Source organism: Salvelinus namaycush, chromosome 3 (assembly GCF_016432855.1).
Source record: "Salvelinus namaycush isolate Seneca chromosome 3, SaNama_1.0, whole genome shotgun sequence".
NCBI classification, from domain to species: Eukaryota; Metazoa; Chordata; class Actinopteri; order Salmoniformes; family Salmonidae; genus Salvelinus; species Salvelinus namaycush.
Genome location: NC_052309.1, coordinates 47095639 through 47108583, shown reverse-complemented (window position 1 = coordinate 47108583; position 12945 = coordinate 47095639). Strand labels below are relative to the sequence as shown.

At 40.6% G+C, this 12945-nt stretch overlaps 1 protein-coding gene across 2 annotated transcripts; it reads right to left on the bottom strand.

Annotated features, from left to right (window-relative positions):
• Window positions 1–3525: 3525 nt before the first annotated feature.
• Window positions 3526–5470, bottom strand: tmem126a (transmembrane protein 126A). 2 transcript variants are annotated; one of them, XM_038989012.1, is made up of 5 exons: window positions 5313–5470; window positions 4928–5068; window positions 4026–4219; window positions 3832–3946; window positions 3526–3746 (listed from the first exon to the last, which is right to left on the bottom strand). In XM_038989012.1, exons 2-5 carry the CDS (start codon window positions 5038–5040, stop codon window positions 3548–3550), a joined length of 621 nt encoding a protein of 206 aa, XP_038844940.1. In that variant the 5' UTR covers window positions 5041–5068; window positions 5313–5470; the 3' UTR covers window positions 3526–3547. The 2 variants fall into 2 exon arrangements, with proteins under 2 accessions (XP_038844940.1, XP_038844939.1); XM_038989011.1 differs by having other exon boundaries at window positions 4928–5055.
• Between the last annotated feature and the right edge of the window lie 7475 nt (window positions 5471–12945).

The following is a 12945-nucleotide window of genomic DNA, read 5'->3' as shown; positions in this document are numbered from 1 at the left end:
ACTCTTTTTGACAGACCATTTGAGGTCTGAATGTCCAACAAATAATGTAAGGAACTGTCACTCGTACGTTTGTCGAGCTGGATGGCATGGCAGTGAATATATTTAATGTGAAGTATCCACAAGGCTTTACTTGGCATTTTGTATCTGAAAAATAAATTGCTAGCTAAATACACATTAACTTTGTTAAAGGTACAATCCATAATTAATTTTTTCAGCCAAATGGCAGACCCAAATACTTGGTTTGATATAAAGCTGAAGGATGGGTTGGAGAAATGTTATGTAACCACCTTTAAATGAATAGATGAAGCTATGCAAGAAAGGACTGATAGTACATGAGATCAAAATCATAGTTTACAAATACTATGTTTTAAATGTTTTAAACAACCTTATATTTTGGGCAACACAGTTGTACTAAGCTCATTGGGCATTATAAGTTATATTCTTCCAAGTATCACTGGGTATATATTGATGTGTGTGTGTGTCCCAAAATCACAGGTATACGTTGCATGCAAGGCCACTTATTTGGGCATGCAAACTAAAGTTTTTTTTAATGAAAACTATGGCATATTTAGCCAGAGAAGCATCTATGGTGTAAATGTCTGTTTATAAACACTATAGCTTCAAAATATGCTCTAAACTATCATTTTCACGTGGACAGCTCCTATGAATTTTGAGTGGTTACATTTCAGAAGCCCTGTGATCCCGCACCCTTTTTGCAAACCAAGTGGTGGGGCTGCTGTTGACTGAATATGTGTAGTGCCTTTTAAAGGATAAGTTTGGTATTTAAGAACAAAGTTAAATGGTGTCTCGCACTGAAAGTGCAATGTGTTATTTGGTTTTCTTTAAAACAGCCACTTTAAACTTTTAGCCATTGCTAACCAAAAGTCAATGGGGGTGATGGTGGTTTTCCCCCAAAACATGTTTTCTACACTGGTCAAATTGAGAATCCATTAATTTGATATAGCCCGACTAACTTAAATCAAAACTATCCTCAGCTAATATTTAGATTTGGCCATTTACTAGCAGGTCAACCAGCCAATGTCCATTATACATTTTGATATCAGTATACAAAGCAAATGTTTCTCATCAAGTATATTGCTTGACATTGATAACTAAAGGTGAATGCACCAATTTGTAAGTCGCTCTGGATAAGAGCGTCTGCTAAATGACTTAAATGTAAATGTTATGCTATTTTGACTGGATCGCAATTGGATCATATTTGCTTTGTTTATCAGTTGCATTACCCTAGGATATGGCACTTTCAAACCTTTTCCCATGTAGGGCCACTCCAAAAAAAAAAAATATTCCACACCTGATAGTCATGCGCATGTTGAATATTTTTTTATGACCTTTGTGTTAAAAGAGCATCCATTTTAGAACCCAATATCAGTTTGTGCATTTAACACACAGCTGTGAGGTATTTAAACAAAGAAACAACCATTTCATTGAGATCCTGATTCGGAGGTTTAACTTCCTATCACTAAAATTGGCGCATGCGTCACAAATTCACTTCAAAATACCTTTGATTTCAAATGTGCGATATGCCAAGTTAAAACATTCAAAATGCAGAACTGTTGTACAACCTGATAATCACTTAATTCTAATGGAAATTAAAGCATGCACAGTGCCTTAAAATATTCATACCCTTTATTTCAGTTTTTGCATTACAGCCTGGATTAAATAGATTTCTCACCATCTACACAAAATACCCCATAATGACAAAGTGAAAACATGTTTTTAGACATTTTTGCAAATATATCAAATGAAATACAGAACTCTCAATTAATTAAGAATTCACAAGCAGCGATTACAGCTGAGCCTTTCTGGGTATGTCTCTAAGAGCTTTCCACTCCTGGATTGTGCAACATTTGCCCTTTTATTATTTAAATTCTCCAAGTGCTGTCAAATTGGTTGTTGATCATTGCTAGACAACCATTTTCAGGTTTTGCTATAGTTTTGACTTAGATTTAACTCAGGAACATTCAATGTCTTCTCGCTAAGCAACTCGTGTAGATTTGGCCTTGTTTTTTTAGGTTACTGTCCTTCTGAAATGTGAATTCATCTACCAGTGTCTGGTGGAAAGCAGATTGAACCAAGTTTTTCTCTAGCATTTTGTCTGTGCTTAGAAATGGAATGGAGCTTTTTTTTTCTTTTTCTGGCAAAACTGCAGTCCATAACAATTACAAGCATACCTATAACATGATGCAGCCACCACTATGCTTAAATACAGTGGTAGTCAGTTGTATTGGATTTGCCCAAAACATAACTGTATTCATGAAAGTGAATTGTTTTATCACATTTTTTACAGTATTACTTTAGTGCCTTGTTACAAACAGGATGCATGTTTTGGAATATTTTATTTATTTTGAATGTATAATTTGACAGGATAATTGAGCTAAGACAGTTGTGCATCTCATTAAGATAAGGCACATTCTTCAAAATCAGGGTTGAATTTTAGACTAGCTTTGAGTGAGAACAGTATGTATGTATATAGTGCATTCAGAAAGTATTTCAGACCCCTTCCCCACATTGTTATTTCAGACCCTCCCCCCACACAATACGACTTGAAATTGAGCTCTGGTGCATCCTGTTTCCATTGATCAATCTGATGTTTTTACAACTTGGAGTCCATCTGTGGTAAATTCAACTGATTGGACATGATTTGGAAAGGCACCCACCTGTCTATATAAGAAGGTCCCACAGTTGACAGTGCATGTCAGAGACAGGATTGTGACGAGGCACAGATGTGGGGAAGGATACCGAAATATTACTGCAAAGCATGGTGGTGGCAACATGCTGTGGGGATGTTTTTCAGCGGCAGACTGGGAGATTGGTCAGGATCAAGGGAAAGATGAACAGAGCAAAGTACAGAGAGATCTTTGAAAATCTGCTCCAGAGCGCTCAGGACCTCAGTCTAGGGGCAAAGGGTCACCTTCCAACAGAACAATGACCCTAAGCACACAGCCAAGACAACGCAGGAGTGGCTTCGGGACAAGTCTCACTGTCCTTGAGTGGCCCAGCCAGAGCCCGGACTTGAATCCAATCGAACATCTCTGGAGAGACCTGAAAATAGCTGTGCAGCGACGCTCCCCATCCAACCTGACAGAGCTTGAGAGAAACTCCCCAAATCCAGGTGTGCCAAGCTTGTAGCGTCATACCGAAGACGACTCGAGGCTGTAATCGCTGCCAAAGGTGTTTCCAAGTTCTGAGTAAATGGTCTGAATACTTATGTGATTGGAAAAATGTCTAAGCCTGTTTTTTTTATCGTTGCAGTGTGAACGCTATCATCTACTTGGAATTAGTTATGAATGGGCCTCTACTTTCCGATACAGCCGTAAACGACCTCATTGCAAACAGCGGGGGAAAATTACTATCTGCAGTACTCCCATGGTTTTGTTTTGCCCTTTGACATTGCATATAAAATATTTATTCCAGCGATGGCGTCGATATAATTTAGTCATTACATTATGATTATCCAGATGTTTGTACGTGTAACTCAAGGACTGAAGAAAATAATGCAGAACATTTAGGTTTGTTAGAAACTGTTTTAATCCTGAAGCTCCTCGCCATTTGAGACGGACAACTGAATCAATTTCAAGTAGCTGTCAAAGTGTCTGGAGCTTAGGTAGGTTCCAAAGAACACCTGTAGTACTATCACAACACCCATTTTCCTCAAGATGGGTTGGGTAATGTTCATCCAAAAACGGAGGACGTTTCCCTTTTCTGGCAATGGTGCAGTGTTGTACCTGTCAGATAATTACAATGGCATAATTATGCAAATTCAGTCAGCCAAGCATCTTGATGAAACTGACTGCAAAGAGTAGCACATACCTGGTTGCAAGGCCTGCATTCACAGGCAAAGCCAACAGAATAGGATATACACCAGCACCAACTGCGCCGACAAGGGCACCTCTTATCAGGACACAGGTTGGACAGTTAAGGTCACCTGAAATTAGTTTAAGAATATCAAAAACAATTAAAATATTGTCAAACTTCAACTGCAACTGAAACAATTAAACACTCACCAGACAATAATGGTTTGGACACAGCTACATTATACATGGCCACTGTTGTCAAGAATGGTAGGACAGCCATTGGGAGATTTGATGTAAAACGCCCTTGAGTGACATTCAGTGCTCTCCTGTATAAGCTGTTGGCAATCAGTCCTGCAAATGCCCCATTACCTCCCAGGTACATGGGGCCATAGGTGAAGATTTTCCTGTAGAACAACAGTGATATTTCATAGGTTGTTAATGTTATGAGAGCAAAATGCAAAAGGCTGTCAATTACAAGTAGGGCTAGGGCTGTCAAGGAAATGAAAACATGTCTAGGCTATAGAGATGGATGACTCATCTTTGTACCTGTTCCATTAGACAGGTTGGTTGTTTAGCAACAAAACAGACGTGCTCAACTATGCTTCAGGAAGCTTACTTTTCCCCCATCACTATTGCAAGCAATCTGGCCATCCAGAATCACAACACATGGACTTCTGCGCCATTGAAGCATGGGGTCCACCCCAGTGCAGGATTTGATTTTTGACCTAGCACTACACAGCTGATTTAAAACCAAAGCTTGATGATGAGTTGGTTATTTGAACAATCTGTGTAGCGCTAAGGCAAAAACCAAAACGTGCACCCAGGTGGGGCCCCAGAACCAGGTTTGGGAAACCCTTAGCTGACCAATCAAAAGTGTCTGTGACAGTGCCATTGAAGCCATCTCCATTTTGAAGTAGTACATTTTCTTCTTCAAGATTGGCTGATCCCTCCTGATGAACTGGTTGGACATGACTCCAACGGTCACCTGGAGGGATCAGTCAGTTGACTACATTAAAATAGTCTAAGCCCTCTGTGGCGCTGTCCATGCTAACAACATTTTGGCCACTAGAGGCCTCTATCATTCTCTTTGGCATAGGCCTACAAAAACGTACCTGTCAAGTTCAGGCAACCGTTCGAAATTTTCCGCCATCATTTGAATGATCAGAGCTCTGGGAACTGTGCGGCTGGTGCCTTTCTGTACAACGACATTGCTGTTTTCTGACATCTTCAGAAAGATTCCCTGCAATGCATGACTACATTTTTTAAATAATTGTCACTGTCTATCAATAATGTTGGCTATCATTGACAGGGCTGAGTAAACGTGTATGCAACACGTTCGATAAGACTGCTAACTTTACCTAGCCAACATTACATGTTATAAAACCCAGTCCAAGTAGCCTAGTTCAGAGAGCAAAACATTTATATATTATTAATCACGATTACACTGGAATAACGCCAGTCTATGTATTGCTGTACTGTCGAGTATTCCTTCCTTACCTTGGCGATGTTTCAGCTCTAGTGTAGCTATGTGCTGTAAACGTTTAGCTGTTTCTTCTTCTTTGGTGGGGTTTAACGTGTAGCTGTTTCAATATTTTCTTCTGTATCATTATTTAGTGAAGGGCGCAGCCATCTTAAACCACGTGAACCAGAATGAACTCTGAACCTTTCACAACAAATTGTATTGGTTAATACTCCCGAGCCTGGACAAAAAGCACCGCAAAGCCATTGGTTGTAAAGTTTTGTCAATCAAGGTGTAGCTAGTAACAAACCTCTCCGTTGCTAAGCTAAAACTGATACTGCTTTCCACTCCGTGGTTGTAGATTTGGAAATAAAAACGTGGTGATGTGATACAGCAAATAAGAGGATGAGGAAGTTCCAGATATTTCGCAAATAATATATGAAATGTGTAAAATAGACGGGTTATTGCAAAGACATACGTTTTACAGCAAGATCAGACAGGCAGGTATTTTCCTACATGCGCGAGCGCACTGACATCAGGAAAGGCTATCGTTAACCTAACGCTTTGCCAACTTCCAGTTACACTGTCCAGGCTTTCGTTTTAGGTAGCCTAGCAGGTTGAGCAACAACGATGCATGTGTTTGTGAGCATTGGGTTCATTTCAGTTTGTGAATGGTTGAATAGACTTGGGCTATAAAGCATGTCATATCCTAAATCAAAGGAAAACGACGGAGAATCACACCAGCTACATAACCTTAGCTAACTGAGATATTGGATGGAGCCCATCAATTGTATTCGTGGTGGTATGACTTGCAATACATTTTGGCCAGCTAATGTTATGTATTTTGATTGCCATATATCTGCACACCTGGTTCGTTTGACTAATTGGGCCACCCCAAATTCATAGAAAAAATTATTAGGCTGAGTAATTGCTGCAAGGTAGCGTAATTAAACTTGATGTGATGTTAGTGTTAGGCTACAACAAGGCGGCTAACGTTAACCCTACTCATTTAATTATTTAGCAATGGTTGCATATTTCACTCTGCCGATTAACGTTACCCCACCTTTAACGTTTCTTTGGACTGCCATTGGTTTTGATTTTTTTTTAAATCTCCAGGTCATCACATGGGAGTGCCATTGACTCAATGCCAGCATCAAACTGCAAGGACAGTGATAGAAACGCGGAAAATCTCACTGAGCCGAGCTCAAGAAAAGTTTGTCAATTGAGGAAATATACCGACCGACCACTTAGCCTAGGCTATAGTTAATGTCCATGACATATTATCCCCTGACAACTGTCTGTGTGGGAACATCAGAACGCGCGCTACAGCCGTTGCACCTGTCAGCACAGCAGCATGCCTTCATCGGAACCATAGCCCACACAAGCTACAGACAAGATACTTTTCACAGGACAACAGAAAATAGGATGTGGAATTTTATGTATTTACTTGAACACTTTCGGGCTGACTGCATCACGGCGAAGCATTGGTTAGGCTACATCTTTGCTGACGATTAACTGAACAAGCATGCCGAACTACATTGCAAGTATAGTTTTTGTTTGTGGCCTGTTTGGCCCTATGCTATAGTCTAGCCCACTGATTCTGTTGGAGCAAAATCCTATAGTTTTCAAAACTGAACCTAGGGGCACACACGTTATAGCACAACTGATTCGCCAATGATGTGGGTTCCTACCTAGCGGTTACCACTGCCGGAAACTTTTAATGATGCACTGAAGAGAACTGATAGCAGGAGTAAATCACCAATACGGATCCAGGATTCAACTATGCCTGTAAGAAAAAAAGGTGAGCAGAAACGTAGTTGGCACAACCGGTGTCTCGCCACTAAGCAGTTTCACTAAGTGAAAAAACATCAATGGCTCTTTTTCATTCAGCACTTTTAGACCCACGTTGGCGTGTAGGCTTGCCTACGTTCCTGTAGGTAATCTAATGGCAAATTAAAGAAAAAATGACCCATAACTTGTAATGTAAGCCTAATGTGGCCTATGAAACAGAACAGTCATTGGTAACAAAATAAAGGAAACACCAACAAAGTGTCTTGATAGTTGTCACCAGAACAGCTTCAATGCTTCTTGGTAAAGATTCTACAAGTGTCTGGAACTCTATTGGAGGGATGCAACACCATTCTTCTACGATAAATCTGTAATTTGGTGTTTTGTTGATGGTGGGAAAAAAGTGTCTTAAGTGCTGCTCCGGAATCTCCCATAAGTGTTCAGTTGGGGGGAGATCTGGTGACACACACCCCCTTTAACCCTCTATGCTCCTTTGAAACCCCTCTTTCAAAATCACTGAGATCTCTTCTAGCAGTGGTAGCCAAAATAATGGGCAACTGGGCGTTTTTATACATGACCCTAAGTATGATGTTAATTGCTTAATTAACTCAGGACCCACACCTGTGTGGAAGCACCTGCTTTCAATATATTTGTATCTCATTTACTCAAGCGTTTCCTTTATTTTGGCAGTTACCTGTAGTTTATTATAGATAGGAATATTGGGTAACAAACACTTTTTATAGCTTTCATGAATAAGCATTTATAAATATTTTAAGTACTAGGCCTAATACAGTGCATTCGGAAAGTATTCAGACCACTTTACTTTTTCCAATTTTTGTTACAGTACAGCCTTATTCTAAAATGTATTACATTTGTTTCCCTCATCAATCTACACTCAATACCACATAATGACAAAGCGACAACAGGTTTAGAAATTTGTTGCATATGTATTAAAAATAAACCGATAACTTATTTACATAAATATTACATACCCTTAATTACATAAGACCCTTTGCTATGAGACTTGAAATTGAGCTCAGGTGCATCCTGTTTCCATTGATCATCCTTGATGATTCTACAACTTCATTGGAGTCCACATGTGGTACATTCAATTGATTGGACATGATTTGGAAAGGCACACACACACACTTGTATATACAAGAGCCCACAGTTGACAGTGCATGTCAGAGCAAAAACCAAGCCATGAGGTCGAAGGAATTGTCCATAGAGCTCAGAGACGGGATTGTGTCGAGGCACAGATCTGGGGAAGGGTACCAAAACATTTCTGCAGCATTGAAGGTCCCCAAGGACACAGTGGCCTTCATCATTCTTAAATGGAAGAAGTTGTGGATCCACCAAGACTCTTCCAAGAGCTGGCTGCCCGGCCAGACTGAAAAATCGGGGGAGAAGGGCCTTAGTCAGGAAGGTGACCAAGAACCCGATGGTCACTCTGACAGAGCTCCAGAGTTCCTCTGTGGAGATCGGAGAACCTTCCAGAAGGACAACCATCTCCGCAGCATTCCACCAATCGGGCCTTTGCCTTTATGGTAGAGTGGCCAGACGGAAGTCACTCCTCATTAAAAGGCACATGGCAGCCTGCTTGGAGTTTGTCAAAAAGGCACAGAAAGGACTCTGACCATGAGAAACAAGATTCTCTGGTCTGATAAAACCAAGGTTGAACTCTTTGGCCTGAATGCCAAGTGTCACGCCTGGAGGAAACCTTGCACCATCCCTACGGTGACGCATGGTGGTGGCAGCATCATGCTGTGGGGATGTTTTTCAGTGGCAAAGACTGGGAGACTAGTCAGGATCGAGGGAAAGATGAACGGCGCAAAGTACAGCGAGATCCTTGACGAAAACCAGCTCCAGAGCGCTCAGGGCGAAGGTTCACCTTCCAACAGCACAACGACCCTAAGCACACAGCCAAGACAACGCAGGAGTGGCTTCGGAACAAGTCTCTGAATGTCCTTGAGTGGCCCAGCCCGGACTTGAACCCAATCGAACATCTCTGGGGAGACGTGAAAATAGCTGTGCATCGACGCTCCCCATCCAACCTGATAGAGCTTGAGCGGATCTGCAGAGATGAATGGAAGAAACTTTCCAAATACACGTGTGCCAAGCTTGTAGTGTCATAACCAAGAAGATTCGAGCCTATAATCGCTGCCAAAAGTGCTTCAACAAAATACTGAGTAAAAGGTCTGAATGTAAATGTGATTTATTTACATTTTGTGGTACCCTTCCCCAGATCTGTGCTTTGACTCAATCCTGTCTTGGAGCTCTACGGACAATTCCTTCAACATCATGGCTTGATTTTTGCTGTAACATGCTTTGTCAGCTGTGGGACCTTATATAGACAGGTGTGTGCCTTTCCAAATCCTGTCCAATCAGTTGAATTTACCACAGGTGGACTCCATTCAAGTTGTAGAAACATCTCAAAGATGATCAATGGCAACAGGATGCACTTGAACTCAATTTAAAGTATCATAGCAAAGGGTCTGAATACTTACGTAAATAAGGTATTTGTTTTTTATTTTTATAAATTTGCAAACATTTCTTAACCTGTTTTTGTTTTGTAATTATGGTGTATTGTGTGTAGATTGATGAGGAAAAAATATTTTAATCCATTTTAGAATTAGGCTGTAAGGTAACAATGTGGGAAAAAGTCAAGGGGTCTGAATACTTTCCCGAATGCACTGTAATTCCTTATTTCTAAAGCATGTATAAGTTATACAGCATTTATACTTATTTGTAAGAATTTATGAAGCCTTTTTCATTAAAGTGATGGCATTATTTTAATTGAATATTGCAGGGAATAGCCTTATACATAAGGCCTATCGTGGATAATGGAGATAACTTCCAGCCCAACTATGTCTAGTGTTTATGGGAATTGTGTGATCATATTCAGTAAAGGATTTTTATATCCTTTTTATACATGGTGATTGTAGTGTAAGTTCAGTCCACAAAGCAACTCCATATAAATAGATGTGTAATGAGGCTTGTCCTGGCGTGACCTCAGATAGTCTCAGCCACTGGTCTGTAATTGTGCAGCAATAAAAAATAAATGCTGTCCGAGTTGTTCTACTGTACAATGAAAGTAATGGAAGAGGCCTCCCGAATTGGCGTGGTGGTCTAAGGCACTGCATCGCAGTGTTAGCTGTGCCATTAGAGATTCTGGGTTCGAGTCCAGGCTCTGTCGCAGCCGGCCGTGACCGGGAGACCCATGGGGCGGTGCATAATTGGTGCAGCGTTGTTAGGATTAGGGGAGGGTTCCCATCGCGCACTAGTGACTCCTGTGTCGGGCCGGGTGCAGTGCATGCTGACACGGTCACCAGGTGCACAGTGTTTCCTCCGACACATTGGTGCGGCTGGCTTCCGGGTTAAGTGGGCATTGTGTCAAGAAGCAGTGCGGCTTGGTTGGGTTGTGCTTCGGAAGACGCACGGCTCTCGACCTTTGCCTCTCCCGAGTCCGTACAGGAGTTGCAGTGATAAGACAGAACTGTAACTACCAATTGGATACCACAAAATTGGGGCGAAAACGGGGGTTAACATAAAAAAATAATAAAAATAAAGTCATGCAAGATCGTTCAACCTTCCAGACTTACTTTTACTTCTGGAAACTCGAACTAGACAGCAGACTGTCACATCAAATTAACAGGAATTATAAGTCAATAACAGTAAAGTAAAGACCATTTTACAGTCTGTTCTCATGAGTTTCTTTGAAACAAGTCATAGTTTAGTGTACTGTGGTCTCCCTTGGTGACAGGGTCTGAGCCCAAGGATGATGTCTCTGTGTGACTGAGTGGTATCTCGCCCCTGACACCCGTGCCAAGCGGGGACACTATCCATGCTCCACATTTCTGTGCCGTTACAAAACTGCTTCATATTAGTAGTGAAAATGGTTGCTAATTATAAACCATACAAGTGACCTCATCGTTTTTTGCACATGCAGTTGTCATTACATGCTTAAGATTGTTTTTTTAGAATCGTTTTCACAAATGGGGACAAAAATGTGGGCAGAAGCTCAAGCTACTGTAAACATTATTCAAACAAATTGGCTTTGTAAATTAGTCCTGGCAGTGCTTGTCTGATGTTTGCTATTTTATCACTTGACTGTATGTTTAACTATAAACTAAAATGACTTTTTTCTTTTGAATAACATTCTAACTGGTCTCCAATCCGTACCCTCCTGCAGACACAGCTAGGGCCCTAGGCCTTTTGGAAGACTACTGTGCTAAACTGAGGAAGCCAGAGGAACAACAGCTCAAAACTGCCATTCAGAGAGTGATGGGGGTCTTCAAAAGCAGCCTGTTCCAAGCACTGCTTGGTAAGTCAGCTGGATATTGGAATCCATCCATTCTTTTAATTGACTCCAGTATGTCAAATGCTTCACCTGTCATTATAAATCAGAGGCATGCCCCTCTTCAACTGTCTAACCATGTTCACCCTTATTCTATTTCATTACATTATACACTATTTCATACAGTATGGATTTTGATAGACACAGTGAATGTCTTGTCTGCAAAAATGCACGAAAGTAATACCTCTTTTATAATCTTTTATAGTCAGTACTTTTTGGGATTCACAATACAACACTAGAGATTTGTCTATTGTCATATTTGCTCAACCTGCATTTTGCTATTCCTGAGCAAGTGGGCACATTCTGCAGGTGTTTTTTCTGAAATATAGTTATTTTGAACTCTGCTGATATTGCAGTAGATGCTTCTCAGTGCCTGCAGTATTGTTAAGGTGCTCCTCGTACTCTTCGTAAGGATTCAAACGAAGCATATTGATGTAGGATTTTTGCATCTTTGATCGTTCACCACCTTTCAATGATTTGAAGGGCATACAAGTATCTCCTCAATGCATTATTGGAGATGGGTATAATGCATGATTCTTATTCATCATTCAAAGGTTCATGACACGATCATTTTCCAAATGATAAAACCTACAATCTGAGCTCTCAGGTTGAGTTTGATAATGTATTGTGAAACTTATTGCTCGGGCCACGCATTGTTGTTCCCAAAGCCTTCTCTGCAATTAGCAGTGGCAAAGCCTAGATGAAATGAATGCTAGCACGCTACAATCTCTGTATTATTATATGTGACATGAAATTCCGAGAAATGTAAGTGCACCTTAACGTAGTAACACGAGAGGAGTTCATCATACATAGTTGTTCCCTGTGAGTTGGCATTCAAAGGCTGGGCATGCCTTTTACATACCGATCAGACCATGTTGTACTTGACCACCTGGAATCTCTATCCTCCAAATCAGGTTAATGCTGTTTTAGCTTATCTGAGAATGGGCTTTCACTCTTTCTGGCACAAGCCCCCACTGGCTATCAAAAAGGGAAACAATGACGCAACAATGATAAGGAGAGCGGAAATTTCAAAACATTTAACATGCATTTAAATAGATTGATCTCTAAACCTAAGTAGAAATATTATTTAAATATTGAACATGAATATTGCACTCTCTGACTTTTGGGCATGTTCCCTTTTGAAGCTTGAAACTTGAGGATTAGCAGTCACTGGTAAAACGAATAATAAACAGATTTGATTCATGTAGATTTTACAAACCTGACAATGTTTATTTATCCCTAGAGTCATTGTACTAACATGAGCTGTTGCAGTAAACGTTTATGGTAATGTGATACTTTTTATTTGGGACTGTACTGGGATTTTGACAACTGTAGTTATGGTTTTAGGAGGAAGAGTAAGTGCTGATTGGGGTTTAGAGTAAGGTGCCAAACTCTCTGCTGCTCCCTGTTTTATTATTTTCCCCTCATAGTTGGCCTTACATACTGTCTCTAGGCGTGGGTTCGAATCTCATTTCCACCAATATGTAGCCTAAGGACAATTGATAAGAGTGATCCATAGACACTGC